This window comes from Artemia sp. Qi Xiang Cuo, chromosome 3 (assembly GCF_049724085.1).
Source record: "Artemia sp. Qi Xiang Cuo chromosome 3, ASM4972408v1, whole genome shotgun sequence".
Classification (NCBI taxonomy): Eukaryota; Metazoa; Arthropoda; class Branchiopoda; order Anostraca; family Artemiidae; genus Artemia; species Artemia sp. Qi Xiang Cuo.
This window is the reverse complement of record NC_142796.1, coordinates 82,164,690-82,184,988: the sequence shown is the minus strand read 5'-3', so window position 1 is coordinate 82,184,988 and position 20,299 is coordinate 82,164,690. Positions and strand designations below refer to the sequence as shown.

The 20,299-nt window shown below is 35.7% G+C and overlaps 1 protein-coding gene and 1 pseudogene across 1 annotated transcript in view; one reads left to right on the top strand and one right to left on the bottom strand.

Annotated features, from left to right (window-relative positions):
- Positions 1-20,299, bottom strand: part of LOC148954630 (E3 ubiquitin-protein ligase ZNF598) — a 71,204-nt gene that overhangs the window by 49,526 nt on the left and 1,379 nt on the right. Inside the window, exons 2-4 of the mRNA XM_089086658.1 lie at positions 17,344-17,462; positions 14,832-14,964; positions 9,358-9,569 (exon numbers count right to left, since the gene is read on the bottom strand). Of these exons, the coding sequence (XP_088942784.1) occupies positions 9,358-9,569; positions 14,832-14,964; positions 17,344-17,462 (464 nt within the window). The remainder of the gene's footprint in view (positions 1-9,357; positions 9,570-14,831; positions 14,965-17,343; positions 17,463-20,299) is intronic.
- On the top strand, positions 6,271-7,261 carry LOC148954631 (protein strawberry notch homolog 1-like; annotated as a pseudogene).

Sequence of the window (20,299 nt, the reverse complement as noted above, 5' to 3'; positions counted from 1 at the left end):
CCTTAGCTCCTTACTCTTTACTGTGAAGTTTGGCTTTTTTCCAAATTTTAAACAAAATTTGCAATTGGAAAGATAAGATTTTTCAAAGCACTGAAAATACTTTTGTTTAATGAGCAAGGTGTTGAGAAGGAGTCCCCCTTATATACAAAGTAATTTATATTTGCTTTAAGTTCTAAACTTGCTCCTTACTTTAGTTGAAACCCTTTTCTAATTGTTTAATTACATTTCATGAAACTGTAAAGTTTCATAAATACAATACTTTTGGCGACGCAGAAAAAAAACGATCAATATTTCAATGATCTTTGTTTGGATTTTGATGAGTAATCAAACAGTTCGTGGTAATGAATTGTAAGTACGGAGTGACCCGGCTCAATAGTAACCGAAACTCTAAAAAACTGAATTTTGATACCAATTGATATATATAAAAAAAAATTGGCTTATTATGCTGATTCCAAATATACAAGTTTCATTATGTTTAGTTTGACCCATCAAAAGCTACGAGCCTGGGAAAATTTGTCTGATTTTCAAAAAAGGGGGAAAGACCCCCTCGAAGTCATAGAATTTTAATGAAAATCACTCAAGCAGATTGAGCGCTTCCAAGAACGCTTCTTTAGAGGTTTCAAAGTCATATCTGCAAAAATGTGGAATTTTGTAATTTTTGCCAGAAAAAAGGTCACGGATGCGTGTTTATTTGTTTTTTGTTTTGTTTTCCAGGGGTGATCGTATTGACCCAGTGGGCCTAGACCATCGAGAGAGGGTTCTTTCTAATGAAAATAAAAGATTCAAGTGCTCTTTTTAAGTGACAAAATAAATGGAAGGCAACTAGGCCCCCCCCACACCACCCTTTTCCAAAATCATCCGTTCAAAATTTTGAGATAGCTTTTTTCTTCAGTATAGTTGAAAGACCCAATAACTGTGTCTTTAGAGACAAAATGACCCCCTTCAGCCCCTGGGGAAAGGTTTTTATGTTATAAAGTTTACCCATTGCTTTATTTGTTATTGGGAATATACATACATTTTTGGGTGGGGAGGGGAGGAATTTTCCATGGAGAGGGAAGTTTCCAGGGGGGTGAACTTTTCAGGGGAAATGTTACACTTGATGAATTTGCCAGAATTCCTATACATGATTTCTTTATATGTCTTGCTTTTTCTTTACCGATTAGATTTTAGGCGTGGAGATCTTAAGGGTAATTGTTCGGGGTAAATTTTCGCCAGGATTGAATTTCTCAGAGGATATTTTTGTGGGAAGGGGGAGCTAGGTATCCTGGCGTTATTAAAAAACAATCAGAAATTCAATTTAAAAAAACAAGTTTTTTAACCTGAAATTAAGGAGCAACATTAAAACTTTTTTTCGCTATTTTTTAACAATATTGACAGTTTTGAACTTGGTTATCAAACACTAAAATAGTTAATGCCTTTAGACTCAATTGTTTGTAAAAAGTAACGCATTATCAAAGTAGTTTGTTCAAAGTAAAACATAAAAACTAAGATTTAGAAAGTTAAATAAAAATGTCAATTCAATATTTTTAATTTAATTTTCATCATATCCATGATGATACAACACACTTATCTTTTGACAAGATTTTAAAACACAATGTGATTAAGACCGAATATTACACACAGGAAAAAGCTTTATAATATAAGATACTTTTACTACAAAATACTTTGGTTTGATTATAAAATCATTCAACTGAAATAATGTAGTGTTATAAAATCATTGAACTGAATAATGTGAATAATGTTTGCACCGGTTTGTATTAATCCAACATATGTGTCATTATCTCATGAAGTATTGCATAATACTGATGTTAATGTTTGTGGTGTTGTTGGCTTTCCATTAGGGGCAAATTTTGGCACAGAAAAGAAAGTGGCATACATACCAAATATTATCACTACAAATGCTCCAAAGCGTCCAGTAGTTTCACCCTGTATTGATTAAAAACGAAAATGGCATGCATATTAGATTATATTGCTACATAGACTCCAACGCGTCCAGCAATGCTGTATGATTTTGGCACAGAAAAGAAAGTGGCATACATACCAAATATTATCACAACAAATGCTCCAAAGCGTCCAGTAGTTTCACCCTGTATTGATTAAAAACGAAAATGGCATGCATATTAGATTATATTGCTACATAGACTCCAACGCGTCCAGCAATGCTGCATGATTTTGGCACAGAAAGGAAAGTGGCATAACATACGGTTCAGTTACTGCAAAGACTCGAACGTCCAGCAGTGCCATATGGTATAGGAAAGCCAATGATTGTTCCCACGGATTCGACATATGGCTTAAAGGAAACGAACCTGCTTTCTCAATTAAAAAGTAAAGGCAGTAGACAAATTATAAGACAAAGTATTGCGACAAGGAATCCAAATTCGTCCCAAACGATTGACGGACAATGGGAGGAGCTGATTGACTCTGATAAGCAGCTAGGATTCATGAACACCTATGTAGATTATATGCCTGCAAAACTTAAAGTTGGGCACGCACACCCAGATCCTACCGTTGAAACTTCAAGACTTTCAAGTGTTAAGCATCCTGATATTACTTATAACCTATCTCTTCCCAGTGATGTCACTGAGCAGCAAAAACGTTCCATCATTCAGCTTGAATCAATCACGTATGATCGTCAACAACATGAAAAGCAAATTCCTGGCGGCAAAAAAGCCGGTTTTTTACTTGGTGATGATGCTGGTATGGAGAAGGGTAGAACAATATCTGGAATTATTCTGGAAAACTATATTTTGAAACGAAAGAAAATATTATGTGTGTCTGTCAGCTCTGACTTGAAAATTGACGCAGAAAGGGATCTCAGAAACATTGGAGTTGACAAAATCAAAGTCTATACACTACATAGGCTTAAATATGCAGATATGAATTCTTCAGCAAATGGAAATATCAAGAAAAGAGTCCTCTTCAGCATATATGCATCCCTCATTGCTAGGTCATCTGGCAGATGTACCTATAACACGCGTTTACAAATGATTACAGAAGATTTGGGTCAGATTTCGATGGACTCATTGTCTTTGACGAAAGTTACCGGGCGAAAAGCCTGACACCTGAAAATGAAATGAGAAAACCGAAAAAGACTGCAATAGCTGTACGCTATAGTAGGTACGGATAATACCGGTCGGTCCGATATAATGGGGACTTTTGGTCACGGATCCCGAAAAAACGCAGATATACACTTCTACTCTATCTGAAAAATTCCGAGATATCCAGGAAAATCATTCTCCCTTCACCACCGCTAATGGGATAGACTCCCTGACCGAGCAGGCCACATCCGCAATCAAAGAGACAGCGAAGCACGTCCTTGGACAGAAAACTCCTAATGAAAAACCATGGATGATAGATAATATTGCACCATGCGAGAATAAGTGAATTTTTTGCAATAAATCTGACCGCCACAGCCGGGATACTTACAAGCTCCTCAAGAAAAGAGTAGAGCGAGAGATCAGAAAGGCACTACGTAACCACCTGCGGAAGAAATGCAAAGACTGCGAAGTACTGTTCAAGAAGGGGAAAGATGCAGTTTTCAGAATGGTAGGCGAGTTAAGCCGAAAAAAGAGCTGCAAACGTCAGTGATCCTGGACAGAGATGGAAAATGACATTAGCGATTCAAAGATGAAACTTGAAAGATGGAAAGAACACTTTAATGATAAATTGAATCCCCCATTAGCTGCAGATCCTGAAATACTAACCCGCTTCCCCATACCCAACCAAGAACTCAGACCACCACCCCCACTCAAGTCAGAAACCGAGCCAGCAATCAAGACGCTCAAACATGGAAAAGCCCCTGGTCCAAACGGAGTCACCATTGAACTCATTAACGTCGGATCAGATGATATAATTGATCTGTACCATGTCATTGTATCTGCGATGTGGGAAACCAGACTTACCCTGTCAGTGGTGCAAGGCTGCCAGTGTACCCATTCACAAAAAGGGGTCAAAGAAAGAGAGCGGAAATAGCCGTCCGATCAGCCTCACGAGCCACCAGTCACGTGTCCTGACAAAAGTCCTACTCCGACGCATACAAGCAACAACTGCCTTTGCCATTGGAAAATATCAGGCTGACTTCCGCCCTTGGAGATCAACAATCGATCAGATATCTGTCGTTCGACAACTCATGAAACGATACATTGAATTTAACCAAGAGCTCTACCCGCTATTCGTTGATTTCCGTCAGGCATTTGACCTGATATGGCGCGAAGGCCTCTGGCATATCCATCTTCACTAAGGGATCCCTTTTGAGGTAGTCCAAATAATCAAGAGTCTGTATGACCAGTTCCAAGGTTAAGTAATAAACGCTATGGGTTGTCACAAGAGTTCACAAATTCGTCAGAACTTCTCCAGGGTTACATCTTATCACCACATCTCTTCAACCTCATTCTAAATGCCGTTCTGTCACTGATGCATTCGGAATATGGCGCAACAATAGGAGGGCTGCTAATAGACAATCTTGCCTACGCTGATGATATTGATGTGCCAGCCAACTCTACACAAGAACTGCAGGCACAAGCTGATAAACTCTACAATACAACAAAGCCGTTCGGGATGGAGGTCAATGCCAGCACCACCAAAGTCATGGTAACTACGAGACGTGAACTGGACAACCCGCCCATTATCACTATAGGCGGAGACAGGTTGAAACGGTTGACCACTTCCTGTACCTTGGTAGCCAAGTCCCCTCAGATAATTGCCGTAGCTCTGACGTTAAACATCGACTTGCACTTGCTAGCTCTAGCTTCCAAAGACTAGCCAACCTCTGGAAAAGTATCCACCTATCCAACAAACTCAAGTTGCACCTATTCAACAGTTTAGTAATCCCCATAGTTATTTATGGATGTGAAACATGGACCCTGAAACCGAACACGAGAGAAAACTAATAGCTTTTGAGATGAGATGCCTCCGGGGCATTGCTAGAATCAAATACACTGACCGAATCAAAAATGTGAAAGTACGTCAAAGGCTCCAGTTCACTGAAACCATTCTCAGCAAAATCAATAAACAAAAACTGCGCTGGTTCAGCCACGTCAAGCGAATGGAGCCGAGCCGCCTCCCGAAAATCGCCCTCGAAGGAATCGCCCTCCATGGCCTTCGTCTATGAGACCGACCATGAAAACTATGGATGGAGAATTGCCACTTCAACAACGTCAATATAGCCCAGTTATTATGTATCGCACCAGACAGAGCAATGTACCGAGCCCTTACGTATGAGCTAGCAAGAGGAGTGGACCCAAAACGTCCCACGAGGATGGCCGGGACCAAAGTAAGTTCAAAACTTGATATTACTGTAAAAATGGCTAGGGAAGCTGTAAAAAATGGCATAAGCGTTGTCACTGGTTTACATACTACCGGTGAGACTCGAAACCTAGAGATAACTGATCAAGAAGAAGACAGAACGAGTTTTGTATCAACGGTCATGGGTGTCATCCAACTTCTTGTCGAAAACCATTATCCAAGACACAACCGAGTTGACAATATCAAACAAGTGCTTGAACAAAAATAATTTAGAAGAGCTGAATGTACTACCTGATGAAATTAGAAAACGCAAAGCTGCTACACTGTCAATACTGAAGACTAAAATGATGAGGTTAGATGATCATATTTCCGATATGAAAAATGAAATTCTACAAAGAGTGTCAAAATTGGGAAAGAAGCTACCTCCAAACACGCTGGATCTAATAGTTGATGAACTTAGGGGCCCAAATGAAGTGGCTGAGATAACCGGTCAAAAACATCGAATGGTTAAAGACAACCTAGGAAATGCCATATTCGAATCGCGTGCTGATGCCAAGGTAACAACCAATATGTTGATTGTGCGAGAACGAGAAAGGTTTCAAAATGGTGATAAAAACATTGCTATCATCAGTGACGCTGCGAGTGGCGGTATTTCATCGCATGCTTATAAGACAGCTTTGAACACAAAAAGACGAGTTCACATCACCCTAGAACTTCCATGGAGTGAAGACAGAGCGACTCAGCAGTTGGGTCGAACTCATCGTTCGAATCAGATGCATCCACCTGCGCATATACTCCTCGTCTCTGACCTTGCAGGTGAGCGTCAATTTGCGTCTATTGTAGCCAAATGGCTGGAATGCCTTGATGCACTCACTCACAGAGACCGAAAAGCAGGAGCGGCTAGGTGTTTATCCAAGTTTAATATTTACAGCGAATACGGCCAATTACCTTTAAAACTATCAATGAGCTATTGAGCGCCAAGAAGAAGGGGATGTCAAGAAACCTGAAAATTATCAAGGGAACTTTATGGAAGATGCCCGTGCAGCTCTCGTCTCGGTTGGAATGTTGCCTGATTTTGAAAACCTGATATGTAACGACAAAATTGCAAGGTTTTTAAACAGACTGTTAGGTGTGAAAGTGCGTTTCCAAAACGCTATGTTTGAATTTTACATAGACATTTTAGCACATGTTGTCAATAAAGGACAGGACGTGAACAATTACGATTATGGTATCCTGGATCTGGGAGAAGGAAAGGACTTATAGTAATATTAATGCTAATTATCGACAATTTTCGAACCTTGCTTTGCAATCAAATTAGATAGCAAATACCCGTTTGAAGGAAAGAAAATATAAGAAGGAAAGGGAGAATAAAGGAAAGGACGTGAACAATTACGATTATGGTATTCTGGATCTGGGAGAAGTAAAAATGCTTGAATCCAATTGGTTTGATTACAGACAAGTCACTGCTCCATCAAAAGTTATATTGTGCAAAGTTAAAGTTGAAAGAGAGATAACATGGCAAATGGTGTCTAGGTACGAGATAGCAAGCGACAATCAGGAAGGATTTTATTTATTGAATAAGCCTCGTCAAGGTTGTAGATATGTACCAGTTCTTGCAACCAGAAGAATCAAGAGAAAGCTGAGCTATGACAAATCATTTGTTATCACAAGGCCTGCTAAAACTGGAAAACCAGAAAAAATATCATTTGCCAATTTAAAACAAAACTTTCATCAGGTTCATGCCGACGAAGCAAAAGAACACTGGGAGAAACACTACAAGCATTCCAAGGAAAATTGCTTTCATATCTAGTGGAAGGGTTATTGCAATAATGGTGATTGCATTAAGGGGAAGCGTCATTGTAACTATTGGCTTCTTATAGGGGATATTATGACTATGTGGCCAAAGTTAGAACCTATAGCAGAAGCCAGGAAGAAAATTCAAGCAGTACGAATGAACATGCAAACTCATATAGATATTGGAATCTGGTTCCAAAGAATGAAGTATCAATTCTTATAGAAACGCTTAAGGAGGATGCACTGTCAACGGATATCCAACTAGAATGAATTCAATTCATTCTTTCTGTTGAAAGGGGAGGGCACGTCTCTTCTCTAAATTGTTCTGCTCACTTCTCTTAGATTTTGAAAAATACCTTTTGAAGGGGTATTTTCGTTGCAAAATGCCTTTTTCAGAATTTTAATTGAAAAATAGAAAAATGCAGTACTTTCACCCTTCCCCCAAGATTTCACATAATACAATTTGTTCCCGTCTAGATTTTCGTGAATTCATACCACAGCTGTTAAACCCATAATTCCCAGGCGCTTGGGCAGCCTCGCCAGAAAAAGCCAATTAAAAATCGATTTCGAATTTTGGCGTCAAAAGACAAAAAAAAAACAGCACAAAGACATCAAAAAGGTTTAAAAACAACAATACACTATAAACACTTAATTTAACAGAATGAATAAATAATCTATTAAGCATTATCTAAAACTGACATCTTATAAAATTCGTCAAAAAATATAAAAATGTACATTAGTCATAGCATGTTAAAGTCATAGCATAACCAATAAAATATAAAAAACAATAAGAGAGATATGTTTAAAACTTAAAAAAGAAGAGATACAAACCCACATATCCAAAAACAAAGGAGCGCCTTGTACAGATGATAAAAAACTAGCAAGATTTTTTCATAATTTCCTCCATGATGTAGGGGACACAGCTTTTTGCATCTGGAGGTAAAGCAGCAAACGGTTGACGAGGAACGGGCTGAGAAGCAACCCGTTAAAGCAGAAGCTCACTTACTTCTTGAGGAAGCCAGCCAAGTAAGGGATTAACAATATTTCAAGGCCTCTTGTCAAAAGACTGTCAAACACAAGCTTTGAAAAAAAAAAAAAAAAAAAAAAAAAAAGGCCACAGGCCCCTCTTGCTGGTTTTTACAGTCCTAATTCGAACGCTGAGATTCCGCTTAACTACAAATTGCGTTTCTTGGCTTGGCTGATTTTTTTTTTTTTTTCCTTCTTTCTTTTTTTTTAGAAAAAGTATTTGGTAGAAAACACGCAAATATAGGAAAATCTTAATTAAAAAAAACATAAAGAATGGTTGAAAACAATCAAAAATAGAAAAATTTTCATTCCAGAAAAGTTAAAAAAAAAAATATATGTAAAAAACTGTTTGAAAACATAAGAACAAAGAAAAATTGTTATTTTTTTTTTTAACGTAAAGAACTGATAGAAAACATGCAAACATAGAAAAATGTGGTACAAGACAAAGAGAAGTGACAGAATAAATGGAAAATATATAATTTAGGCTATATATTTACACATTAGGGGGGGGGGTAAAGTATTTGGACAGTAGGAAGTTAGAAAACAACTCTTACTACATAATTTGCAGAATAATTGTACCTAACACAATAGGCATGCAGACCCGCTATACTTTAACCCCCCCCCCTCTAATATGCAAATATATAGCCCAAATTTATTTCTAAAGTATTATATTTTTATCATACTTTGGTATATTTCATTAGAATTGTCAGAGAAACATATTAGAATTGTAAGAGAAACATATTAGAATTGTCAGAGAAACATATTGAGTGTCAGAGAAACATATTAGAAGCACACTAGGTAGGGCGTATATCATACAAGTTTCATAAAATTTTTATTTAAAAAAAAATTAAATAATGTTAAAATTTTGGTTGAAAACATACGAACATAGAAGAATTTTAATTATAAAATAAATAAAAATTCGGTTGAAAACATAAAAAAATCTAATTAAAAAAAAGTAAAAAAAATAGTTGAAAACATACAAACATAGGAAAATTTTAATTGAAAAAGTAAAAATACGTAAAAAATCGGTTGAAAACATGCGACCATAGGAAAATTTTGTTCGATTTTTTCAGCAAGTGTGGAACATACTCTAAGAAAATTTTTAAGCAGTATCATAACTGTGTCTTAATGAATGGATATATAGGAAACTAGCGAATCCAACAAACTAAATATTCCGTCATTTCAGTGTAAGTTGCTGTCGCAAAATCACACGTTTCACTGGAAGATAAACTTTAAGAGAAAAATTTTTCAAGGTTATTAAGTTAGCGAAGAAATCAAATCTAATTTCCTTACCCATAGAAATCATTCCTGCCATCTGCATCACAAAAATGACAGAAAAAATGATCCTTCCTTAGATGTCGATACAGTTCGTCTTTATCAAAATATCGACGATCACAAAACTCACAGAGAGGATGTCCTTTCAATGACTTGTCGTCAACATCACCTTTACGTCGATGAAGGGCCAAGTCTGATCTCGAATATGCTTTCCTCTCCCAAGTAAATATCTAAAATAAATAAAATTCATCATACAAGGCATCTGCAAAATGTTTTACACATTGAAAAATATGATTTTAGTGAGCACAAGCACACATACCACAGAGGAGGGCACAATCCGGCCCTCACTCCTCCCCCAAAATTTGAGGACTTGGTCTTTTTCCGATATTAAAGAAAACAACAGGTGAACCAATAGGGAATTTCTATGACAGTGAAACCTGCTCAAACTCAAATGAATATTTTGGCTCTATATGTATGAGTCGTCCTCAGCAAAAAAATTTGAAATAAATAAAACAAGACTTACAATAGAAAACGATCTACTAAACTATAGTTAAGAAATTATCAAAACAGTCCCAGAACCCTTACTTCAACGAAGTTCATTCTCAGACTGTTTTAATAATTTTTTACTATATTTTAAAGATTGTATTTTATGGTGTTTTTTTTTTTTTAAATAAAAAAAATTTGATGAAGACTGCTCTTAGCCGAAAGATTCATTTGAGTTTCAGCAAGTTTCACTGTCTTAGAAATTCCCTATTGTTTTACCCGTTCTTTGTTTCTATGAAAGAAAAACAGTGTGGGATTCGTTGTTATTTATGTCTTTTAATTCTTACCCTCTGTCCCATGTTTTGCCCTTTGCCCCATATGGTTTGCACCAGAAAGTTCTCGAAACTTGCAGCAAAGGACCTCAAAACTTTTTAGTAAGTATGAAGTAACAAGCACCTGGACAAATACTTACTTCCATCAATTAACTGTAGACAATCGAGAAGTGCGTCGTTAATCTCAGAGCCCTCTCCTTCTGGGTTGGGTTGACACCCAATCTTTGGTTCTTTCTCCTTTTCTCGACAACAAATTCTTGTCCTTCTTCTTCAGGCGATGCTATTGCAGCTGCCCTCTTTACTAGACGACTTAAAACTCAGTCAAATGTTGCCATACTACGTAGCTGCTGTTGTGACGTAATTTTTACTTTACTACTATAGTAAAAACTGCTAATTAATTTAAATATTCAAAATATCAAAGAGTGTTTAAAATTAGTAAATAAGGTAATCAAATATAAAATTTTTAGGTAACATACTAGTAGTCTTTACCCTTCTCACATTTGCTCCACCTTTGCACGTAAACCTACTACATATGATGTTGCAGGTTTAAATCCACTAATAAGTTAAGAACATATATACAAACTTCTTGCAGGTGAGTTTTTAATTGTAGCTGGTAGCTCGGTTTTAATTATATGTCTTGCAGTAGCTCTTTCGATTCCAAGAACTATATAATCAAGGTATACATTTCGAGTTCAGTACCCTTTGTGCAGGTCATGTCAGCCAGGCTTTTAGTTGATGCTCGAATTTTGTGGTGTTTGAAGCACTTTAACAGTTTACTGTATAGCACTTTACTTATAAGACAAGATTTATTCTTCTTCTTATTTGGATAAGCGTGGAATCAAACTTACATCCAAGCAATGTCTTGCTATAGCTGCGTTCGAACTCTGGGTTCCATATGCAAAGTCTATGAGAGCGTCTCCAACGTCTATGAGAGGTCTACATCGGTAAAGCGTTGCTCCACCAATGTACACCTACTATATATGATGTTTCAAGTTAATTAATAAGACTAAAACATGCATAAAAAAGACTTTTCGGGGGTTCTTCTTCTTCTATTTCAGCAGGCGGGATTTCCAGTCGAGACTATTCAGCCCTTTTCCTTTTGTTTCACTCTGTGAGCTGAACAGAGCTACTGACTTGGTTGCCTCTTATATTGGATATCCTCAGATTTCTTTCAGTAAATCTTTTGATTATAGGAGTTGAAATATAAGAATATAGATATTGAGTTATGTGCTCTGTGTGCAGGATTAGTGAGCTAGACTCTTGGCTGATAGCGATATTTTGTGGTGTTTGAATTACTTTAACGGTTTACAATGCAGGGTATGTTGTGCAGACGTCAGCATACTACATCCAAATAGGCAATGGTCAATTGTTTCATTATTAATATTACAATACCTGCAAAGAGGGGAAGAGGGAACTGAGCCACTTGAATTAGGGAACTGATAGGAGAATGCCAGAAAATTTAGTCTGTTTGAGCCAGAACGAATTCTATGATAAATTTAAGAAAAAACCTTGTTGGGAAAGGGAGATAGAATTGGATTGTTCTTATTAAGCGTAACATCCGTTAGTCTCTAACAGTAGATATCTCTAACAGAGATTGGTCTCCCGCTTGGTTGGTCAATATTTATAGCATTTTTTCTATTTCATTTGCCTGATGGTTACCACTCATACCTGAGTGGCTTGGAACATACTGAAGGTAAGTTCTTATGCCTCTTGAAGCAAGATTATTAATAGTAGTAAGACAATGATAAGTGTCTATGTCCAACTTATACTGTGGAGCTGAAGACAGCAACTCAAGACTTGACAAAGAGTCAGAGTAAACTTTAACATTTGTGAATTAGCAATCAAATGTTTATTATTCATAAGGTGTTCTAATACCATGCTTATGGCATTTAACTCTGCAGACACTATAGACACAATTTTATACATTCTTTCACCCATTGCCATGCTCAGGTGTGGGAGGAAAGCACAACTTGCCACCTTCTCATTCAATTTGGACCCATCAACGAAAATTTTGAAGTGGTTTTCATATGTAATTGTATTAAATTCAGCAATTTTTTTCTGAATGAAAGCAAAGGTAGTGAGTTCTTTAGTCCACTTTAAAAAATCAATATTTATTATGGGAATTGACCAACTCCATGGAGGGGATTGGGGAAAAGTAGGTGTAATAGACTTTGATGGCACTGGGAACTTCTTCTGAGTATTGGCATACTCATTTGTAATGCCTCTATACATGGCTGAGTTTCTTAACCAATTATGCAGGGTGTGTGAGTTATGTGCTTCAATTTTTGGAAGATACTTTATCAAAAAAAGCTTCGTCTTTCATTTATTGTTGTTAATCCACTTTCAGTAAGCAGACACTTAGTACTTGTGGGTTTCCTAAGACCAAATATGAGGCAGATTATATCGTTTTGTGTTGATTCATCCATGTGTTCGGAGTGTATCGTTTTGTGGGGTTGGGTTAAGCATTACTTAAAGCAATCTTCTTCTTCTATGGATTGTAATAAAGGTGCTTTCACATAATCATGAAACCGGAATTTGATTCGTTGCCCTGCGGCAGGTTATTGCAGCTCAGCTTTAACTCAGAGTCCCGTGTTATCAAGCAAAGATCAATCCCACTGCAACACTACAAGACGAAGTAATATGTAAGTATTCAAAGAAAAGTTTTGGTAAAGCATACCATATATTAAATACGTAACCTCTTCTGCTAAGGAAGTAAGTCCAGATCTGAAGTGGCTCTAAATGGGTCTTGAATCCATGTAATTTTTTCATTACTGTCTGTTTGAAATTACCATTCAACAAGATGTATCAGGTGATCTTCAAAAGAGTTTACATATCGCAAGACAAATTAATTTCACTGGAGGTTACAGACTGGTGCAACAAGGTCAAATGATCATTAGCACCATTCTCATCAATCTTTACTTTCCACATCTATAATTTTTTTCTGACAGCTCAAAGCTGAAAAATTTCGAGAATTGGGAATTCCGACGAATTTACCCGATTCGTTTAATCGAATATTTCGCGCATCCCTTACGACGATACGGCAGCTCCTCAGAGACCCGCGGCTAACAATCTGAGAGCCAAGATCGTAATCAGACTCGCTGATCTGATATCAATATAAATGAAGAATTCAGGGATTTAATGAATATACAAATCATTATACATCGTATAAATATACGATAGTGCTGTAAATGGTAAAATTGGGTATTTTACCGTAATTTTACGGAACCCTGTAAAATTGGTATTTTACCTATTTTACCGATATTTTACAATTACTGTAGAATAAAAACCTGGCCAGTAAAATTGGTAAAATAAGGTATTCCCTAGGAAATATAGGGTACAATTGCTATTTTAGTTGCCCTGTAGCTAAAGGACCAGTTGAGCATATTTTTTTTTTCTATCTTTTTTCAGCTTTTAATGATAATTTTTAAATATTTTGATTTTCCTAGGCTTAAAAAGATAATACTCCTCCTCTATTTTGAAATACGACAGGTAAATATTTTCTTAACGTAAATGAATTCAAGTTTTATTAAAAAATACTATTTAGTTTAGGGCACATGGTTCTTTGGCGCAGGTGGGTTCAGAGTCAACACATTCCGGGTGGCACCCCCTTTGGTCCAGTAGGTTTAGTCAGCCAGATTCCCTGAGATCATCAGCATATCCATGGACGTGTGATAGTCGATATCTGAACGGGAAGTCCGCATCCGAGGCTAAGTCATCACTTTTGATTGCACTTATTTTGAGGTGGAGGATCGCTAGCCCCACCTACACTAAGCCTGGGATCTGATTTGAGCTTGGTATAAGTAGATGACAAAATTCCCTGGGATGGGCTACATCAACCACATGAGGCTGTGGCCAACCAGGTCTGACAGTTTTACCAGGGGGAGGGGCCGCTTGTCCAGAAGCATGTGTCAGCACACAGAATCTGTGTCATTCAGGATGAACTTCATTCATGGGAGACTTCATGTAATGTGTACTGCGATTTCATGGCCTCGTCCTTTGTTGTATGCTTACTTTGTAACTTAAAGTTAATTTGAATCCTAAAGGAAAAAGCATTACAGAATTTGGTTGGTAATCATATGAATTTACTAACAAAACAATATTCATAACAACTCTTATCAACCATCAGAGAAACGCTTTGAGTTGTTAATAATGATTGTTTCCGTCCTTACACAAAGTTTCACTTGTAAAAGAAAAAAATTTGATTTTCAAGAGCCAGTTTTGTAGTTAGAAAAAGCTTAACAGTGGAAATTACCTCAAAACACTTCCTGCAATACTTTTTTATCGTGTTGCACAAGAAATTGAAAAACTTAAAAGTCTATATGACAAAAGTCTTAACAACAAACAAAGAGCAACAATAATCTAAAAACAAATAGTTTATTTTCCTTGGAAAACTAAAAATAAACAATTTAAAAACTTAAAAAAATTAAGCATAATAATAATAGAAAGAAGTTCTTACGCTTAGATACTCAAAGCAAAGTTCATGAAAACACAATCCGGAATTATATTTATAATTTTTCATAAAAAAATGTCTTTTTTTGGGAACAAAAAAATTACTGACGTTTATTGACAACCATTATTGACAGCGTGGTTCATTTTTTACTAGGTTCCTGTTAAGAATAAACCAAAGGCTTTTTGAAAATTCACTACCATATAACAAAAAAAGAGACAAGATCTTACTCTTAGATGCTCTAAGCAAAGTTCACAAAAATACAATTCATGCTCTCGTCGCAAGTGGTTCGACAAAGTTGAAAAGTTGTCATACACTTTTCCGGGTCTGGCGCATTTTTTGCATCTGTGCTCCAAAAGCCTCCTGAAAAAAAGCCTCTTTATAGTATCCAACCAGAGAAGGAAAAAATCACAAGAATTGGGTGTTAGGTGATTCAACATGAGAATACGGGGATTCTCATGCAGTGATTTAGCATGGTGATTCAACATGAGAATGTAGGGATTAAAAACCACCGCCGAAGAAAAAGTAACGTCTGATAAATTTATTAAATAGTAAAAATTTAAAAGAAAGCTTGGTGATTCAGCTTGGTGATCCTCCTGTCATTCAATATGAGTATAGCAATTAAAAACAACCATCAATGACAGAGTTGCATCTGGAAAATTAATAAAAAGCAGAAAATTTCAAAGAGAGCTTAGTGATTTAGCATGGTGATTCAGCATGGGAATGTAGAGATTAAAAACCACCGCCGAAGAAAAAGTAGTGTCTGATAAATTTATTAAATAGTAAAAAAATTTAAAGAAAGCTTGGTGATTCAGCATGGGGATCCTCCTGTCATTCAATATGGGAGTATAGGGATTAAAACAACCATCAATGACAGAGTTGCGTCTGTCAAATTAATAAAAAGTAGAAAATTTCAAAGAAAGCTGAGTGATCCAACAGAGAATAAATGCTTATCTATCATAATTATTACCCATTTTTAGAAAATTTCAAAGAAACATGAATAACTGATACAATCAATCTGCAATGTTACCAGAATTAAATCAAAAAATTCTTTCCAACTGAAAAGTCATCAGAATTTTTTGGCCTTGAAGAATTATTTTAAGCCAAAACCTGATCTGCATAATAAAAGCATGAGCTGGCTTGTAAGAGCTTTGCAAGCTTATTTGACTAGTGGAGTTTAAGCTCGCACACACACTGGTGACAGGATTCTGCTTTATTTACCTCCCCTCACATTTTAAATTACCTGGAAAGAGAAGCATGTGGCAGTTTAGATAGGTTGTAAAAAGGAAATAAATTACCAAGCGCTAGATGGTGTTGGTGATTTTAGAATGCTTGTCTAGTGCCTTCTTACAAGTTCCCAACACTCTTTTGTCTTCATTCATAAACCTATTTATACAATTCATAACAAACAATTCAATTACAATCACTCATAACAAACGATAGAAACTTTGGCTTTTAGCGTCTTCTGTGCATCTTACCCTTCTGTGACAACAAAAAAAAGACCATAAGTTAATTCAGTAAAGTTTACTAGCTGTTTAAGTACCATAACAATAAATCGACTTTATCTAATTTTATTGTTTCTTGAAAAACATTGCTAATATTATGAGAACATAGTCTTTACTTACAACTAAAACGAAATGAAAACATAGAAAAATGAGGATAATATTTCAATAAGGCAGTGGAAAAATGACAAAAAAAAATGTTTAAACACTAATAATGATGAAGGTAATGTAAGCTTCACGACCAGGAGCCTTTATCCTTTAATTAATTGGTCTTCTAACGTTTTGTTGCCGTATTGCAAGGCGACAATTATTATGCTGGACATTATTTGTGCTTAGATTTTAATCATAGATTTTTATTGTTTGTGCTTAGTTCGTTTTTCCCTTTCCTTCATACATATGTTTTTTTTATTTTAAGGGCGCCAATAATTGACCAAATTGAAGTTTTTTTTTTCTTTTTTAAAGGGCAAACAAGAGAAATATCCCTTATTGATAAGGGTCTTCTACATGACTGGTCAATCAGTGGCATCAATTGGGAGAGGCTGAGAAGGGATTCATCCCCCTAAATTTGTTTGCCCCTCCACCAATATTCAGAAAAATTGTATTTTTTAGGGATTGTTCCATGACATTTGTGACATTTCCCTATATTTGTAAAATTCTGAAAAACCTGTGCTTTAATAAAAACTAAGCTTTTTTGAGTTTTTAAAAAGTCAAAATCCTATGGTAAACTTTATTGAAAAATGGCTGGCACAAGGTTATTAAGAGCTTTATGATTTTTTTTCATGCAGGTCACTTAAGGGTTTTCCTGCTTCTTTCCCTAATTTGTTGCCTTGTTTTTGTGTCTTCCATAAAGTGCTTGTTTTTCAGAATTCTACAAATACAGGAAAATATTACTAGCCAGTTTTTCAAAAATATGTTGCAAAAACTGCAAGACAGAAGATTTTTGTTTGTTTTAAGTTTCAACTTTGCTCTTTACTATCATCAGAAAAACTTTGTTTTTTAAAATTAACCTTTTGCTGGATTCATCTTAAACAAAGGGGAACTGCAAAGCTTCAATCTTTCTATTGTCAAAAAAATATACCTAAAATATAAACTATGATTGGGCTCATCACAAATTTTATGCTTGATAGTTGAACATTGTTCAAGTTGCAAGGATCCTGAAGATTTAATAGCATTACTACTGTATTAATTAGTTGTAAATGCCAATTAACCATGAAACCAACAAAGAAGAAGATAAACATACCTAAACCTTGCTTCTAGTGATGGGTCAGAGAAATAGATTCCATGGTCAATATCCTTCTTAAAGTTGGAAATATTAGAGACAAGGTTTGAATACTGCTCTACTGCTTTTGTAAAAATGGCCTGAAATTGAAATGAACTTAAAAAATAAGGCAAAATCATAATAGCTGGGAACTTCAAAGTACATATTGTTATCAATCATTTTTTTCCTATTTTCTTTTTTAGTCTAGATAGTAAAGAATACAGCATTGGACTTAACAGTCCCTACTGGCAGTGCTGATCTCTGTCTTATGGCTCTTCAGCTAGGAAGTACAATTCAACAACAGGTGAATTGTATGTACCAACAGGATGTTGGTGCAAATATCCTGTGCTTTTGCACACCCTTCCTGTTTACCTTCCCCAGATTTCTGCAGGTACCCATATAAAGCCTGGTAGACTATGGCAGAGCTTACAGAGTCTCACAAATTACCCCCATTCCAAACAATAACTAGCTACACCAGAGAAAACTTAGAGTCTCAAATATTCATTTAGTTTGAGCTAATACATGCAAACAAGCAAATACAATTTAGGACCAAATAGAAACAATATTTTATGTATATATATATATATATATATATATATATATATATATATATATATATATATATATATATATATACAAACTGGATACAAATTGTCCTTTTTTTGAAAATAATTGCTGGCTTTAGGATGGTGACAGCCATGATAAGACCTGTGTTTTTGAAAACTGGTTTTCAATATCCCCCAAAATTTTATCTTTCATCAAAAAATTTCTGAGCTTCATCCTACCTCAAATACATATGGTGTTGCCAACACCCTAAAAACTGGTGTTATGAATGCTTCACTGGAAACAAATTATAACTACAACAAGTTCTCTTTTTTTATGAAATGAAAAAAGAAAAAGACTGCTCCAATTTTCAGGAAAATTTTGCTTTTGGATATAAATATATTGGTCACAAGTAATGCACTTTGACTAGTCTTATTTCACAAGTGGTATTTGATATTTATCAGAGTTGGCATTCAAGAGGTCTAAACAAACTAATCACAGATATGAGGCTAGTTCAGAGCAGCTTTAAAAAATACAATATGCAGCATACATGTTTCATAAACAGAAAACACAAAAATAAAGAAGCCGAGATTATAACACATTTGATACCCAAAAGTTACATTTGTGCTGCCACCCTTGAACTGCCTTAGAATATCATTTGAACTTTACTAAAAACTCAGTATTGCTTTTATTAAAACTTGCTCTTGGCCAATTGATTTTTTTTTGTATTAGTGTTGCAGTGGTAGCTCTAACTTAGAAAACAGCAAATTATGATCCATAGTACCAATCTGTAAACTGCAAATCTTTGAAGAAAGCGTCTACAGACAAAAAATTCCACTTTTAATTCCAAATTAACACTTATTTAGAAACAATTATCAGGATCTGACTAAAGAGCATTCTGAGTCAGAAAAAGAAATTTATAAAATTACCCAGGGGGGGGCCCCCCCCCCCTCAAAAAATCTTTTAGTAAAACCCCCTCCAAAAAAAATCCTGGGTATGGCCTTGTGTCAAGCAGTCTACAAAAAAAATGTTAGTTTGACTTGTAAAAACATAACAAAAATGGATATAAACAAATTTTGTATGCATTTTTAAGGGTTTTTTGTGTAACCCCCCCCCCCTCAAAAAAATATTTTAGTAAAACCCCCTCCAAAAAAAATCCTGGGTATGGCCTTGTGTCAAGCAGTCTACAATATCTAGAGTCAGTACTCAATTCTTTCATCATGCATTGTAACAGTTAGGACAGACTATCCAATGAAACAGTTATTGCTGAATCTATTGATGTTTTTGAAGAAAGGCTAGATGCTGAGTGGTCCTCTAGAGAGATGTAAACTCAATTGGGATGCTACGAAGATGGAACAGCATCTGATCACTAATGAACTTTGTATACAACTCAAGCCATCATTCTGGAGTTCTACAAGGATAAATCCTTAGATTGCTCCTAGCTGCAATTTAAGGTAATCTTCTTTCTTGGAATGTGCTCTGAATGATACTCTTGGCATAAGTAATTGGAAAAAAACTTCCAAAAAATGAAAGAAGCAAGAAATACTGCAAACAAAGAGGAGATTTTTCTCTGTGACCAAGGTTTTGGGTAAATATTTTGCAGTTCATATTATTGACTTACAATACAAATAAAGTGAACATACCACTTGATGCCTTTTTATACTCTTTACAAATATATTAATCATTTTTGTTGCAAGTGAATTTTACCCCCACCCCTATATATACCAATTCTGGGTATACATTTCAACATTACGGGGGGGTGAAGTTTCAACTTACTTCTCATTTGCATCAGAAATGAACTTTACCCTCACTCCCTGTAATGTGCAAATATATATCCTGAATTGGTATATATAGAGTTGGGGGCAAAATTCATTTGCAACAAAAATGATTATTATATATGGAAAGAGCATAAAAAAGGGCATCGAGTGGCATGTTTACTTCATTTGTAAGTCAATCATATGAACTGCAAAATATTTACCAGTTTTTGTTCTAGGTGAGTTAAAAAGTAAATAAGAAGTTACTTATCTCACCTTTTTTTGTACTAAATCATCTAAAAGTAACTATGGGAAGAGCCTGGGAGTGTACTTAGACCCTGAGCTACAGCAATTGACTTGATGTGAAGTCAACAATAGTTCTGGCTATAGTTTAGTTAAAACTCTAGCAGAGTAATAACTTCTAGCTATTAAAAGATTTGAGACTTATTATCTAGGCTAACTTTTGGGTAAATTTCTACCAAATCATATTATTGAGTTAGGAATAAAGTGAATACACCATTTGATGCCTTTTTTTATGCTGATTACAAATATAATAATCACTTCTATCGGAAATGAATTTCAGCCCCTCCCCCTATATATGCCAATTCAGGGTATATATTTCTTACCTCCCATTTACATCA